This window comes from Sus scrofa, chromosome 14 (genome assembly GCF_000003025.6).
Source record: "Sus scrofa isolate TJ Tabasco breed Duroc chromosome 14, Sscrofa11.1, whole genome shotgun sequence".
Taxonomy (NCBI): domain Eukaryota; kingdom Metazoa; phylum Chordata; class Mammalia; order Artiodactyla; family Suidae; genus Sus; species Sus scrofa.
The window spans coordinates 47,515,967-47,532,605 of NC_010456.5; the positions used below are offsets into that span (position 1 = coordinate 47,515,967).

A 16,639-nucleotide genomic window follows, 5' to 3' on the forward strand; every position below is an offset into this window, starting at 1 on the left:
CCCAGTGTCCTGAGGCCTCATGCTTGGGGCCAGTGCAGGGGCTGGGACAGGGAAGGGGGAGACACCCCCTGGGGAGCGGCAGAGGAAGAGGATGTGTGAGCATTCTGCTGAGTGCTGGGGGACTGGTGCTGGCCATTATGATGCGATTACTGTTTGGGGAGTGTGTACCTGATAGACACTTTCTTGCACAACTCTGAGGTTGTTGATATTTCTGTTTTCCTCTCTGCTTTGCAGATGAGGAAACGGTGCTCAGAGAGGGGGAGTGACTCCCTCTCAGTGTCAGTCAGGGGGTGTGGCTTAGGAGACAGATCTGGCCTGGGGAGGCCCCCTGACTGAAACACTGAAAATCAGGGGCCTCAATGATTGTGTCATCTAAAAAGCACCACGCAAGAGTTCCTGGGGGCAAAATGAGGGCTGTAGCCTGGGAGACAGCATTTCAAAGAGCTCTGAGAAATTGCTCTGAAAAGGTAGGGGAGAAATCAGTGTTATTTATGATTTTAGTGAATGGGTTACATGCAGTCAGGTACACATATTGGCAGAAGGTCACAGCTAGTCTCCTGAAGGTTACTGCTCATCTTGTGAAAGTTACTTACTCCTAGTCACAAGGAGTAGATGACACCGTAATGATTTCACTGCTTTTCTAGATATGAGAAGATACAAGAATTGGGCTCATAAAATCTCCTGAAAATATCTCTCGAAAGCCTGTTCTGCCGGTTTACCCAGAGCACAGAGGGCCTCATTCCTGATCACCTTGAACACCTTTCAGGGTGTGTTAAAGGTCAGCAACTGTGTTGGCTAGTGACCTAATCCTTGTAGTGCCAGTTTTTAGTTGGCGATTGTTAGGATCTCATGACAGAGTCTAAATTCAACCAGAGGCCCGGGACCCTAGAGCTTTTCCCCAGAGCAGTCAGGGCACCACCCCAGGCCTCAGCAGCCAGTGGGGTGGGGAGCCTTCCTTGCAGCAGGAGGGCCTAGGCTCTGGGTGGCCCTCTGGGAAGTGGGGTTCAGGCCAGGGAGGCACCCCTGGCAAGGTTAGGAAGGGGCCTGCCTTCAGAGGCCCCTTTAGACAGCACATTGGGCTTTCCAGTAACTCCAAATTGTCAATGCTGCAGATTAAACATGTGCTTCTTCCAGGAGAGTCAGTCTCCAAGGTTTAGGGTCTGGGCAGGTAGGAAAAATAGGTGATTTAAAAGATGTTTTGATATTGAAATAAAGATCAAAGTATCTGAAAGCCAAATGAAAAAGGTGACACTGTCTAGGCCCAGGCCTCTAGAGTGCTTATTCACTGTCCTTCCTTAATCTCAGCCCAGGGCACTTTACTGGGGGAATCAGGACCTGCCCTCCTTTGAAGCGTGGGGGCTTAAGAGGTCTATGGCTTACCTCAGGTCACTCAGTCCACCAATTCAAGGGCAGCCAAAGGCAGTGAGGAGATGGAAGTTGGGGCTCAGGCCTTCTCCTGAGTATGGCCCTAGCAGTGACTATGTCACCTTCCAGTTCAGTTCCCCAGGCCCGCTATTTTCTCAGCCTGAGTCCTGAAGCCTGGGGATGGGTCTGACTGGCATAGGCCATCTCCTGACACTGGGTCAGATGTCCAGTCTGGCTCAGTCAGCAGGAACCAAGAAGGGGTATGGATGAGAGGACAGCTGCATCCTCAGTAAGAGTCTGATAAGCAAAGGCCCTCCCTGGGGTTGGGGACCAGGTTTGTTTCTGACCTGCATTTAGATCCGTGTGACTCCATCCAAACTGCGTTCCCCCTCACAGCCTAACTCACAGCTTGGTGGGGGTGGTTGGTTTACAGATGGGGAGACTGAGGCCCCCGCAGTCAAGTGATTTGTCTAGGAACATGCAATGGGGGTGGTTGGTTTACAGATGGGGAGACTGAGGCCCCCGCAGTCAAGTGATTTGTCTAGGAACATGCAATGACAAGAGAGCCCCATCCTACAGCCTCTGTAGCCCACTTGCTGGAAATGGGTTCTTCCTCTCTCCCAGTGCCTCCTGAAGGTGGAGACCCTTCCCAAATCACCTGCTTCCTGTGGGGGGGGGGGTGAAGTGGGGGCGGAGACAGTCAGATCTGAGGGATTTGGGAGCCTGTGGCAGGGCCAGGCTACTGGGAGCTGCTCTGGGCTTTTAGGTGGACCCCAGGGGATGTGAAGGAGCCCCTGCTTCCCTCCATGAAGCTGGGCACCTGCCTCCGTCCCCAGTCTCCCACAATAGCCTGTGGAGAGCTTTACTGCCTGAAGGTCAAGGCAGGTTAAAAACTGGAGCTCTCCAGCCAGACAGACTAAGTCTGAATCCCCCACTGTGCTTTGTGGCAGTCTTGGAGGAGGTATAGACACTGCCTACCACTCCCCACTAACTCAGCTCTGAGAAGATCAGGGGGTTATTTATTATGTTTTTTTATTTTTATTTTTATTTTATTTTTTTGTCTTTTTGCCTTTTCTAGGGCTGCACCCATGGCATATGGAAGTTCCCAGGCTAGGGGTCTAATCAGAGCTGTAACCACCAGCCTACACCAGAGCCACAGCAACACGGGATCCGAGCCTCATCTGCAACCTACACCACAGCTCACAGCAAGGCTGGATCCTTAACCCACTGAGCAAGGCCAGGGATTGAACCTGCAACCTCATGGTTCCTAGTCGGATTCGTTAATCACTGAGCCACGATGGGAACTCCAAGTTTTATTTTTTTAATTAAAGCTTACTGGAAACTGACAAAATCTTAAAAAGAATATAACCCTTAGGGGCCCTAGTTCCTCCTCTTCAGGAAATGTGGGGCGAGGTGGGCTGCCCCTTGACTGGCTCAGTTTCCCTCCCACAACCCCTCCTGGAGAAACGCTGTTTAAATAAACACCTATATATTTTGGTCCTTCGCTTGGAAATCTCCTGCCCTACAATTCGTAGTATTCAGCAGTGATTTGAAGGCTCCTATAGGTATTAGAATCATCAGAGGCAAATGAAGAAAAAAAAAAAAAGCACACTCCTGGGCCCACCAGATGGCATGTGATTCAGCAGGTCTGAATCAGCAGTGAGGCTGGGGATTTTAATTCCAGCCCAAGGATCATGATGGGGATTAGGGAACACTTGCAGTAATTCTCTGTTCTGGCCACCAGAGGGTGCCAGGGACCGTGTTAAGGGTCTCCCTTTGAGGTCTTGTTCCTCTAGACAGGTTGCCTTCATCAAGGACTTGCTGGTCAAACAGGCTAGGGGTGAACAGTATCCCAGCTGGCAGGAGCTCCCACAGAAGGAAACCGGGCATCAGAAAAGAGGCTCACAGCGGGCACTGGGCACTTGTGATTCTTGCATATCTGACTCTAGAGCTAAGAGAGGCCAGGGCTCAGCCTGGAATTCCTATCAGCCTGTCCTGTTTTGGGGTGTGCTGTTTACCCAAACCTCAGCTCTGAGACTAACCGTCCATTCTGATGGAAAAGCCAAGACTCAGGCAGGGGCAAAGGCTTAATGGCAGCTGCTCTGGCTCCCAGCCCACCTGGGGCTCATGTCCTGCCAGGAATGGGGACAGAGAATGGACACTAGGAAGTCCAGCTGTGAACCAGCCTCCAGTGCCCAGGAGATGGGACAGGGCCTGCTGGCCAGGGATAGATGCTGGCTGGCGGGGCCCTGCTTCCGCAGCTGTGGGTGGCCTTGGTGAGTCAGCTTTCCTCTGCCTGCCTAGAGGGGGCCCGCCCTGGGCTGGGAGAGGGAGGTGTTCGGATTAGGGAGGGGCATTAAGGTGCCCCGGTGGTCCAGCTCTTCTGGATGCTGAGGTCCCACGGGATATAACTGTGGCCCCGAGGCCCATCTTCGAAGGAGGTCTCCCGGGGTGGGTGTCCTTGAAGATGGAATCTCTGGAGAGGCTAGGGCTCTTTATCAGGCTCCCTCAGAAAGATACCCCGTGGTCTCCTGCTCTGTGTTCGTCTCTAAGAGGCTTGCCACGGCACTAGGTGGGGAGAGGCCTGATCCCCCACCAGTAGGGTAAATGGGAACAGACTGGCTGACCACTCCCGTGAGGGGGGGCTCTGCTGGCGGAGGGAATGCTAGGCGGATGGGGGAGAGACGGAGAGCCGGCAGCTTGTGGGCGGGGCCTAGCCAGAGGTGACGCCCGAGGCTCAACCCAATTTTCCGGGTGGGGCGAGAGGGGCGGCCGCGGAGGCGGGGCCTAGAGCGTGGAGCCTTGCCCTCCGCCCGAGCCTGGCGGGATCTGCCGCCGCAGCCTGAACCGCAGCCGGAGCCGCTTGGAGCCGGAGCTGGAGCGCAGGCCCTGCCGGAGCCGAGCTGAGCCGAGCTCGCCGCTGGGCACCGGCCGGAACAGGGGCCCGCGTATCAGCCCGCTTCAGGGCCTGGGCGCTATCGGAGGCAGCGAGCCCCGACAACCAGCACCGCCCGGCTCAGGAGCCCGGATCTCCCCTTCAGGCCTGCGTACAGCCTGAAAACGCAGGAGAGTCCCGGGGTCTGGACTGAAGAGAAAAAGGAGTATTCCGTCTAATCATAGCGGGCACTGGGAGGGGAGAAGAGTGGAGACTTCGCCTGGCACAGGGCAGAGGTGCCCTGCACTTACTAGGCCAGGCTTGAGCACCAAAGAGCCTGGCATCCTAGTAGAAGCGACCTGGGCTCTGCCCTGCCTGAGCCGGGAACGCAGCATAGCTCCTGGACAGCCGCTGGCACAGGCCCAGCACAAGAAGCAGTGCCCTCACCTGTCAGAGACACGGTGGGATCCGAGGACTCCGGATCTGGCCCGACCCAGAGTGGGGCTCTCTGGTGACTCAGAGCTGGTCACTGGCGGGCCGGCCTCCTGCCCCAGCCCCACTGGTACGGATGTGCCGCTGCCCGCCAGAACACCATGACAGCAGGATGACCTCAGCTGAGGTAGTGGCACTGGCTGGCGGGGCTCGGCTGGCCGGGTCCCCCGAGTGGCCCCCAGACACACCCCAGGCCCTGGGGCGGCCTGGCCGGGCCCGGGTGGCTGTGGCAGCACTGGTGTGGCTGCTGGCGGGAGCCAGCATGTCAAGCCTCAACAAGTGGATTTTCACAGTGCACGGCTTTGGGCGGCCCCTGCTGCTGTCTGCGCTGCACATGCTGGCAGCCGCACTTGCATGCCACCGGGGAGCCCAGCGCCCCATGCCTGGCCGCACCCGCCGCCAGGTGCTGCTGCTCAGCCTCACCTTTGGTACCTCAATGGCCTGTGGCAATGTGGGCCTGAACGCTGTGCCCCTGGACCTGGCACAGCTGGCCACCACCACCACGCCGCTGATCACACTGGCCCTGTCCGGGCTGCTGCTCGGCCGCCGCCACCATCCGCTGCAGTTCGCTGCCATGGGCCCGCTCTGCCTGGGGGCTGCCTGCAGCCTGGCCGGGGAGCTCCGCACACCACCAGCTGGCTGTGGTTTCCTGCTGGTGGCCACCTGCCTCCGTGGCCTCAAGTCCGTTCAGCAGAGTGAGTACCTGGGCCACCGGCTGAGGAGGTGGGGATCGGGGTGGGAGTGTGGCCTGGGTGGCCCTGTGAGGGGCTTTGGCCATTATCCCATTTAATATATGAAGAGTCAGGAACTGAGGCTCTTCTCAGAAAGGGCCAACTGATCAGTGAGTTCAAGACCCCAGATTTAGGCTCTAGAGGCCCAGCCAGTATTTGGTACCATTTGCTGCCGTAGATCTGTGGCCCATGTTTTGCCAAGCCCTTTATCTCATTGGATCTCCACACCTGATCAAGAAAGTTGGGCCACATGAGCAGCAGAGGCAAGATTTTTAAAATTTCTTTTTATTTTGGCCACCCCATAGCATATGAAGTTCCTGGGCCAGGGATCAGATCTGAGCTCCAGATATGACCTATGGCAATGCTAGATCCTTAGCCCACTGTGCTAGGTCAGGGATCGAACCTGTGTCCTGGTGCTGCAGAGACACCGCTGATCCTGCCATGCCACAGTGAAACTCCCAGAGGCAAGATTTGAACCCAGGCAGAGAAACTCCAGGTTGTCCAAGTTATGTCGCATGAGGCTGTGAACCCAGAGGGAGCCTGAGAGCAGGGACCCGGGAAAGAGAAAGAGGACGAGGCCATGAGCTGGGATTCGGAAGGCGAGGTGGGTGGGCTCATCTGGCAGGGGCTGGTGTTTACTGGGAGCTGCAGTGTAACAGGCCCCATTCCGGGTGTTGACGTTGAATCATCATGGCACGCACCACCTTCATCCCCATTTTACAGGTGATGGAATGGAGACCCAGAGAGGTTCATGATTTGCTCAGTCCTATAGCCCCTAAGGACTGGAATCCTGGTCCCTGTGACTCTGGAGCTCAGGTCTGATGAAAAGGGGTCGGGGGTTCTGGGTAGAGGGTAGGGTGAGTGAGGCTCCAGGCCTAGACCACTCTGCCTGAGGGTAGAGGCCAACTTCCTGCCTGTCCTACTCAGGGGTGTTTGAGTCACAGCCCCCGCTCTCTCTCTGCCTCAACGTAAGGGTGCCCACTCAGGGTAGGCAGGACTGGGTTCCAGCCACACCTGAGTTGTTACTTGCTGGGTGACTTTGGGCCAGTCTCGATCTTGGCCGCACCTCAGTCTCATCTGTTTGGTGGAGGAGGTTGGAGTTGATGGCTTTCTTGCTCTCTCTCTCTTCCAGCTCTGAGGTCCTGTGACCCAGGCCTGTGAGAGGGGAGAGGGTGCTCCAAGGGCACTGGGCTGGGGTTAGGGGCAGTCTGCAGCCAGAGAAGGTTGAAGATGGAGCTCAGCCCTGTCCCCATCCTCCAGGGCCCTGAGGCAGGGCCAGAGCCCGGTTCTATTTTTGCACTCAGGTTACTTGAGAGCTGGGGCCTGAGCTCTGGACCTGAGTCAGTGGGAAACTTAACCTCGTGCCCTGCTCTGGTCAGGGCCAGAAGGCTGGGAAGGCCCACACCACATCTGCTGAAGCCCCATGCTCCTCACACGGGAGGAGCCTTGGCCTGCAGGAGGGGCTGTGCGGTGCACCAGGCCATAGGCCCACAGCGTGGGACAGCTCTGCCAGCTCTCTCCTTGTCACCTGCCTGGCCCTTGAGGGGATTGGATGCTTGCTCCAGGCTCCCACAGCGCCCTCTGTTTCCCCCTCAGGGCTCCGCATGCCTTGTATTATGGCCACTTGGTTACCTGTCTGCCTCCCACCACACAGGAGCCCTTGGAGGGCCTGAACTGGCTTTGGGAGATCTCTATGTCCCCAGCACCTGGCCTGGGGCCTGGCACAGAACAGGTACCCCTTAAGTGGTGGGTTTATTAATATTTCTGAATTGGAAGGCTGGTTAGGCTGTGTATTTCGGGGTGCTAAAGAACATGCTTAGGAAGCTAGAGGCCCAACCAGCAGAGATGGGAGCCTAGCAGAAGTGAGCAGGAACAGGCTGGGGATGGGGTGAGATGGGTTTTGGACAAGAGGAGGTTTCTACTTCCAGAGGTTCCAGGAAAGGCACCAGGGTCAATTCAGACTAGAGTGCAGATGGCTGACACCAGCTCCCTTCCTGAAGGCAGGCTCTGTGGGAACAGAGGATGAAAGTCCAGGAAGATGAGTCCCCAGCAGCCACAGGCAGATCCAGCAGCTTACCTCCTTCCCCGGCCAGTTGCAGCCACATGGGGAAAGGAGTGATGCCACCTTCCAACTCACAGGAAGGCTGGGAAGTGGAGTGCCAGCTCACTGAGACTTGTCCTCAGCTATACCCACTTGCATTAGGGAACAGCCTGACCCTGTCCAATAAGCTCTCAGGCTGGTGGGGAGATGCTCTCAGAAGTAGCAATGACAAGGCAGGGGACAAGTGATAGAGCCAAGGTGGGCACAGCTGTTACTTTAGGGGAGACCAGAGGAGGCTGCCGGGGGGAGGAGGCAGGCAGTGATAAAGATAATAATGTAGTAATAATGGTGAACATATGCTGAGCCCTCACTCCGTCCTTGCCGTGCCCAGCTCGCAAAGGGCCAGAGCAGGAGAGGGCGTTCTGGGGGTGGGAAGCAGGGCTTGCCAGGGCGCAGGTGTCAGCCAGCAGGAGCAGCACATGGAGGATCATGATCGGTTGCTGCTGGGCACCAGGCCCTGTGCTTAGCACTTCCCACGCCCCCATGAGGAGAGTGTTGTCACTCTGCCCACGCTCAAGGAGGGGACAGTCATAGAGAGAAGGTGGCTTGTGTGACATCACACAGCTCATGATGGAGCAGAGACAGGGTAAGCCAGAAACCAGCAGAACTGGGTCTAGAGGAGCTTTGTCTGCATGTGGTCAAAGCTTGGTATATTCAGATGCTGAAACAAAAATGCCTTTGGAGGAGGAGAGGTTGAAATGCAGAAACTGGGGGGAATCTGGCAGAGTAGGGGTTGCTGAGGAGGCAGGATGACAGGGTGGCATCTGGGGGCCTCTGGCAGAGGATCACTGCTCTTTCTCTGGGCTGTGGGGAGGGGAGGCAGAGGGCTGGGTGGGATGTAGAATAGGGCAAGGGTGCTGCCTGGCCACTTCTCAGAAGGTGAAATTATCCAAAGGTAAAGTTCACCTACAATCCTGACACCTTCCAGCCATTGCACCTTGAACACGTGGGTCACAGGCAGCTTGTAATGGTGCTAAATTTGGAGCGAACGAACAGGAAGCATTCCAGTTATCTCTTCATTTCTAGAAATGCTTGAGCCAGAGAGACTGTTTGTTGCCTAGAGAACAAAGCCAAAACATCAGAATGAAATCGAGAGAGAAATAAGATTTCCTATTCTAAGCGTAGCCTATGAGTAAGCACCTCTGTGGGTCTTTGGAAAGTGTGTGTCAGAAAATGCATAGAGGCTCAGAGAGCCCTGGGAAGGAACCAGGAGCCATGACTCATCTCTCTCCACGAAAACTTGGAGAGGGCCCCAAACCGTCATTGCCCAAGTGCAAGTACTGTCATTTCACCTGATTCTGTGATAGGTGCCGCTTCTTTTGTGAACCAGCTGGGTGGTAATACGTGTGCAGGGTGGTAGACTCCCCTCTTCCCTTGCAAGTCCTAAGCCTTTGTCCTGGATTCATCTTGACAAGCCCCAGTGTTGGTACCAAAAACGCTGATTATCAGTGATAAACAGTGAGTGACAGCCTAGCGCAAACAATGACCTTCTTGTTCCTCTGCCATCCCAGCAGTCATAAGTGATTGAACGTTTGATTCAAACAGTTTTTAATTTTTTGTTTGTTTTTGATGGAGAAAAAGCATTTGACAAAATTTATTGCCTAATTCATTAATTATTTTAAAACTCTCTTTCTTAACGTAAAGGCCACATAGCTAGTAAGTGGCAGAGCGGGGCTGGTGTTAGTCTGTCCCTGCTCTGGTGTGGAAGCTGCACTCCAGAGCCATGGGTGACAGAAGGGCTGCAGCCAAGAAAGCTGGGTCGGGGCTGCTTAGCTCAGGGCCTTCAAAGCTGGTTTAAGTCTGGGGGCCGCTAAAATTTTTTTTTTCATGTTTATTGATCCAGTAGGATATCCTAAGCAGATTGTTTCAGTTTGTGAGAGGTGGTGGTTACAGCTTATTTTATCTTATCTTTGTACATTTACCAAGTACTTACCTTATAAGAGCTTTACAGGGACCCTGCATAGTTGGTTTTATTACCATCCACCTTTGCAGGTGAGGACACTTAGGCCTCCAGGGCACCACTAGAAAAGGGCAGACCCAAGCCACTACCCGGGTGGTCTGGCTCCAAATTCTCGACCTTCGTGTTGCAGAGCAGGAGCCTCTCATCCTGCCTGAGGGTTGGGGGCAGGCTTCCTGGAGGTCAGGCCACGTTGGCCCACTGGGGTTGTCACTATGCCCAGTGCTAATGGCTGCTGTCCTGGTTGCAGGTGCCCTGCTGCAGGAAGAGCGGCTGGATGCGGTGACCCTGCTATACGCCACCTCGCTGCCCAGCTTCTGCCTGCTGGTGGGTGCGGCCCTGGTGCTGGAGGCTGGTGTGGCCCCGCCGCCTGCCCCCACTGACTCGCGCCTCTGGGCCTGTATCCTGCTCAGCTGCCTCCTGTCCGTGCTCTACAACCTGGCCAGCTTCTCCCTGCTGGCCCTCACCTCGGCCCTCACTGTCCATGTCCTGGGCAACCTCACTGTCGTGGGCAACCTCATCCTGTCCCGGCTCCTGTTCGGCAGCCGCCTCAGCACCCTCAGCTACGTGGGTATCGCACTCACCCTTTCGGGAATGTTCCTTTACCATAACTGCGAGTTTGTGGCCTCCTGGGCTGCCCGCCGGGGCTTCTGGCGGAGGGACCAGCCTGGCAAGGGTCTCTGACACCTGGGGGAACACAGGGACTACCTGGTACAGCCCTGAATCCAGCCTTGGCCAGTGGCCATGGGAAATGTGGAGAGTGGGCAGCGGCTGGGGCAGTGAGGGAGACAGGCCTTCCGGAAGGGCCACCTCGGAGGCTGGAATGGGGACTTCCAGAGAGACCCACCTCCTGTCCCTGCTGGCCTCTCTTCATCAGTGACCCCACTCACCACTGGATGGTGGGTCCAAGCCCGGCACAGTCACTGAGTTTGTCCGAGAAATTATTACATTTAGTTTCAACTATGGCGCCGAAAATTACCGGCCAAACTTTGAAAACCTCACCGTGTTCTAATGTCAGCAATGGTGATTCTTGGCGGTCACACAATCCTTCCTCCAGGAAGTGGGGGAGGCAGCTAGGGGGCTTGGGGTGGGGCTTCTTGGCTGTTGGCCTTCCCCAGGGAGTTGGGGTCTTCTGTGCCAACTCCAGGCAGCTGCTGAGGCCTCAGTCCTGGGCCCCCCAATTTTGGGTCTTCCGTCCTCAAATAAACTATTTTTACTTGTACACCAGTGTCATTCGTTGGGCTGGCAGCCAAGGAAATATGGGGAGATCAGTGGGCGTACTGGCTGCCAGCCACCCACATGGAAATGAGGGCCTCCTCCCTTACCCTCTGTGGTCTGTCCAGGCCCCCACCCTAGCCCTCTGCTCCAGCCCCTGCATGCCATCTTCCATTCAGGATCTCCTAAAACACAGGCTGTCTGTCCTCCACACTGCTCTTGGGACAGAGGCAGAGCTTCCTGCCCCAGAGCACAAGGCCTCGGGGTCTGGCCCCCACCAGGCTCCTCCCCTCTCCCCTTGGGCTACACCTTCCATTGTGCTGGCTTCCTTCAGGCCCCCAGATGCTGATCCTGCCGTCTGCAGCCTCTGTACCCGCTGGGCCCCTGTCTTCTCTCTTCCTACATCTGTTCCTCCTGTCTCATGGCGAAACCCTTGCCTAGGGGAGAAAACCCAAATATGCAACTCTCCTCTAAAAGAAACACCAAAAGGGAAGCCTGAGGAAGGAAGGGACTTGAGAGGGGCTGTGGCCCAGGCTGTGGGTGCAGAGGGGAAGGACTCGGGGGTTTCTTGAAGGAGGGCTGGCCTGGGGGCCTGACAGGGGAGCAGGGCTGCAACAGAGAGCACATGGGACAGCAGTCCTCCGCCTGGAGCCTCCCTGACCAGCCGGCCTGACTCAGCTGCATCACTTCTCATCCTTAACTCGGCTCTAAGCACATAACCTCTACCACCCACCTGCCTCCACTGAAGGCCACCTGTTAAAAAACATAAGGTCCCTGCCTGGGCTGGAGAGAGCTGAGGCCTAATCCTGCTCTGCCCACCTCACCATGAACCTGGGGTAAGTACCTCCCCTCTCGGAGCCTCGGTTTCCATATCTGCAAAATGGGGTAATGATCCCCATGGAGAGGATTCCAGTGAGGAGCCTGGTGGGGGGAAGGGTGGGGAGGTGGTGCCAGCTGGGTTGGTCCCTATCTTGTTGTTCACTCTCTCTAAGGCTCTAGGCTCATCTGGAAAGTGGGAGGGTGGGAGCACGACCAGGCTGGGGTGAGGGTCTAGGGGACCTAGGATCATTCATTTCTTCACATAGCCAGAATTCAGATGACTGCTGTGCCTGCCAGTGCTAGCCAGGGCTGTGTGGAGGTTAGGCCCCAGGCTGGGGCAGCAGGCAGGGAGGGCTTGGGAGGCACCTGGCCTCCACCCAGGCTGGTCTTGCTGAGGGGAAGTAGGCCTCGGTTGAATCACTCATCATCCATCCTCCCTGTGACTCAGAAATGCCACTGGCCCAGCCCTGTCCCTGTGTACCCTCAATACCTCTAGGCTCTGCTCTGAGGCTTGGCAGGACAAGACAGAGGATGGCTGTCTTCAGATGGTACTCAGGACCCTCAAGGGAGGCCCCTGACATAACCAGAGCCTCCTGCTGCACCCTTGCCCTGGCTCCTGGGCCCCAGGGAATGCTTCTTTAACAGTGAGCCTCCCTTCTGATCAAAGCCAGCCCCTCATGGTTGTAGGGTGGGGCAGGAGGGAACTGGAGCTGTGCTTGCCCTGGAGACTGGCTTGTCATCAGACTCAGGACCATCCAGCATTGAGGTGAGTTCCTCAAGTTCAGAGTTGAAGCCCTCCTATCACTCCCCTCAGCAGTGGGCACAGTGAACACCAGACTGGGAGTCAGAGGCCTGGGTTCATGTCCTGGCCCCCTTTCTCACCAACTGGCTTCACGATGGGATCCTTACAGGGAGGTGCTTAGCAGGTGATTCCCACTGACAGGCTGCTGCCCTCTGGGCTCTGTTGCTTCCTTGTTCTGGGGCCTCAGGCCAGGCACCTCACCTCCCCAAGCCTCTGTTTTTGCACCCAGTGCCTGCTGGGAAGCCTTCTCAGGATAACAGATGTCACCTTCCCTGGAAGCTCTTCCCTACCCATGCCACGCTGGGCTTAGAGCCACAGCCAAAGGTCACTGCAGCCCCTGGCTCCTCTCCAGGCAGGGCCCTGAGCACATCCCTCTCTTGGAGCTGGTTTATGGCCGAGATGACTGCTCACGGCCATCTCCCCAGCACAGCACAGAGCCTGGCGTGGATGGAGTAGGCGAGCGAGAATACTAGTCAAGAGCAGGGATCAGACCCCGGTTCCAATCCTAGTCTTGGCAAGTCTGAGCTGTGTGACCCTAGGTGAGGGTCTTCCCCTCCTATGCCTCTGCGTGTTAAGTGGGAGCAGCAGCAGAGCCTAACCCTGTCGAGCTCTGGAGGCTGCAGGGGCTAATGCGTAGCAAGTGCTTAGTGACAGTGCCTGAAACCTCCCAGGTCCTTGAGCGATGTTAGCTGGCTCACCACAGGTGCCTCCCAGTTCCTCTCCCAAGGCTCTTCATGCTGCCCCTGCCCCCAGGCTTCCCTCACACATCAAGGGCCTCAGCTCCCACTCCCTTGCCCTGCCTTGGAGGAAGCTGGGTCTGTGCTGGGCATCCTGCCATTGTGGGTGCAGAACAAACTGCGGCCTTGTCTCAGCCCCAGCTGCCAGGGGGGCCCTCCAGCCCTCCCCAGGGGGCCCTGGGCACACAAGGACTCGTGCTCCCAAATCAGCTCAGGGATGCCAGAAACTCCACCAGCACACTGTTCCTGTTCAGTTGTAAATACTTCTGGGAAATAATATAAAATTCAGTGGAGAGCTGTGGAAGGTTTTGAGCAGGCAAGGAGCATGCAACAATAACTTTTTTTTTTTTTTAATAATGGCCCTGCAGTTTAGTCTGAATCCTACATGGAGGAGAAATTGAAGGGGCTTGAGACAGGAGACTGAGAGACCAGGGAAGAACTATTGCAGTCCACCGAGCAGATGACAGCTGGGACAGTGTCTTGGGCATAGTGCAGAGTACCATCAGTTGTACTCATCTGTGGAAACAGGTTAGCCCCAAACCTTATGGCTTAGAGCAATGAACATAAACTATCTCCATTTTCTGTGGATCAGACATTTGGGAGCGGCTGAGTGGAATGGTTCTGGCTTGGGGTCTCTCATGAAGTTGTAGTCAAATGTCAGCCGGGGCTGCAGTTGTACAAAGGCTTGACGGGGCTGGCAGGTCTCCTTCCAAGCTGAGTCATCCACATGGCTGATAGCAGGAGGCTGCAGCTCCTTGCAGTGTGGGCCTTTCCACAGGGCCCCTTGAGTGTCCTCATGACATGGCAGTTGGTTTCCACCAGAGTGAGTGATTCAAGAGAGCAAGAAGTCACAATGGGCTTTTGGATCCCGTTTCACAAGTCACACTCCTTTCGCTAATATCTTCATTATTTAATTTGAATGATTGTCACTTCTCTAATGTCTTATTGGTCCCAAGTCAACCCTATTCAGTGTGTGTCCTCCCACCTTGACGACCAAGGGCAGGAACCAGGAGAGGATGGTGAGGTCACCCCTGAGGCTGGCTACCATATCAGTGAATGCTTGTGGAGTCAGTGAGGAGGATGCAGTCTGGGGCCGTGGGGAAGTAGTTCAGGAGCTTCCTGCTCCAGGGGGCATCTTGTCAGCCACACTTCTGCATCTCTCCTGACACAGCACCATAGATTCCTGGCCCATAGCAGGCACTTGGCAAGTGCTTCTCTCAGTGAGGGCTGGAGGTTCCTCTCTCTGCTCCCAACTGCAGACAAGGAGAAGACCTGGGCTCCTCGGTCTGGTAGGTGAAGCTGTGGATCGCTAGTGTTTCCATGCCCACTCCCCATGACCCTTCCAGCTCTATCAGCCACCTCTGCTCCCTGGGAGTCTGATGGAACCTTCCTATATCTAGGCCTCCTGCCCCCTCCTTACTGCCATGATACTCAAGTGCCCCTCCTGCCTTCTCTAAACACTGCCAGGATCCCAGCTGGATAGATTCTGGCCCAGCAGTACCTGCTACCTGGGCTGGGCACTTCTCTTTCTATGTTTTTCTTTTTTAGGGCTTCACCTGTGGCATATGGAAGTTCCCAGGCTATGGTCGAATCAGAGCTGTGGCTGCCAGCCTACACCACATCTACAGCCATGCAGGATCCAAGCCATGTCTGTGATCTACACCATAGCTCATGGCAATGCTGGATCCTTAACCCACTTAAGCGGGGCCAGGGATCAAAACCACAACTTCATAGATACTAGTCAGGTTCGTTACTGCTGGGCCACAATGGGAACTTCTCTCTTTCTATGTTTAAACTTTTTTTTTTTGGTGAAAGAAGCCTTGTCTCTGCTTCTCATGCTGGAGCCCAATATCAAATAAGCCAAAGCTGATTTGCCCCAGATGAACCAGGAGCCCCTCACACCTCTTCCAAGTTTTCCAAGAACCCTGTTTTGAAAACCATAGATTTAGCTCATTCCTTATACAGAAATCCCCCAAAGGAAGAACCAAGATGATGGTCTTAGTCCATTTGGGCTGCTATGACAAAATGCCACAGACTAGGTGTCTTATAAACCATGGAAAATTACTGCTCACCATTCTGGAGGCTGGAAGTCTGAGATCAGGGTGCCAGCATGGTCTGGCAAGGGTCCCCTTGTGGGTTACAGGCTTCATTGATAAGGGCACTAATCCCATTCATGAGGGCTCCATTCTTGTGATCTCATCACCTAATTACCTCCCAAAGTACCACCTCCGAATGCTATCACCTTGGTCATTAAGTTTTCAACATAGGAAGTTTAGGGAGACACAATATTCAGACCATAGCAACCACCCTGCATAAAGAGGGGGCAGCAGGGCTGGGTCTTCGTCTCCTAATTCTTGGGGTTCTGCCGTTCCCTACCCCATCCCCCACTCTGATGTGAAGAACAGAGCCAGGGTGTAAAGTTTACAGGGATATGTGGGGTCCAGTGTAGGTTCACAGGAAGTATCTGCTGGGTACCCCGACCCCCCAGGTCAGCACATTTGTTTCTTCATGGGAAAGGAATTCAGATATTTTGCCAAAAGTAGTCTAGAAAGATTTGTCTCAAGAGTCTTTTATGTGTGTCTGAAGCTTTCCGCTTTTGAGTGCTCTTGGCTCCTATAAGAGAGAGTAGGATGGTGTGGTAGGATGGAGAAGCAAGCACTAAGATGGAATTAAAAGCACAAAGATTTTATGAGGGCAAACATATGTGGAAATGGGAAGGGGGCTGGGAGAGCTGTCAGATCATTATCCAAGTGGAGGAGAACGAGGGGAGGAAGTTTGGGGGAACCATTCTTGACCTCACAGCTGTCTAAGGAAGGTTCGGCAAGGAAGCCAATCAGAAGAGTCCCAGGTCTGCCAGGACTGGCCTCCCCCAGGATCCCTGCTATGCTGGGGCATTAGCCAGATAGAGTCTGATGCAGTCTAGTCTCAGCACAGATGTGGTGATGGATTTCAGGGTGTCACAGTGGGGCCCTTGTTCTGTATTGCTTCCTGTAATTGGACGTCTGTGGGCCCTGTTCTTACGGCCACCACGGATGGCATTGTGACTCCCATTTTACAGAGTAGGCAGAATTCCAGAACAACTCTGGGCTCTGCCTGAAGTCACAAAGCAGGAGAGTCCACACTCCTTAACTCTCATCCCAAGCTTCTTCCTAAGTGACATGGGGCCTCAGTCCAGTGGTTATTAGGCTGATGGATTCCAGGTAGGTGAGCAGGGCTGTGAGCTGTGAGCTTCCAGGTAGGTGAGCAGGACAAGAGCGACTTGTCCCTAAATTTGTAACAAGATCACCATCCCAACAGAGGTCACTCAGGGAAACCCTCAGGGCCACCGGGTGTGTCTACTTCTCTGGCAGGGTAGTATGAATGTCACAAAAACTTCTCACACCAAATTTAATTGACTTTAATTCATCATAAAGAAAGGAAGTGATCCCATACTTTTGGAAGAAGAGAATTAAAGGTTCATGGAATCAGAGGCTTGGAATCCTGCTCCAAGTTAAGGATTAGGCTGTGAGGGCCATTTCATTCTCCCCTCTTATGGGAGTGCACTG

At 55.0% G+C, this 16,639-nt stretch overlaps 1 protein-coding gene across 4 annotated transcripts in view; it reads left to right on the forward strand.

The window, feature by feature from the left end:
* Window positions 2,636-16,639, forward strand: part of SLC35E4 (solute carrier family 35 member E4) — a 31,556-nt gene continuing 17,552 nt past the window's right edge. Inside the window, exons 1-3 of one of the 4 annotated variants that reach the window (XM_021072952.1) lie at window positions 2,636-5,427; window positions 9,772-9,921; window positions 11,449-11,572. In XM_021072952.1, coding sequence (XP_020928611.1) covers window positions 4,809-5,427; window positions 9,772-9,921; window positions 11,449-11,540 — 861 coding nt within the window. In that variant the 5' untranslated portion in view covers window positions 2,636-4,808 and the 3' untranslated portion in view covers window positions 11,541-11,572. The other 3 variants (XM_021072951.1, XM_001929325.5, XM_013983066.2) reach the window with 3 other exon arrangements.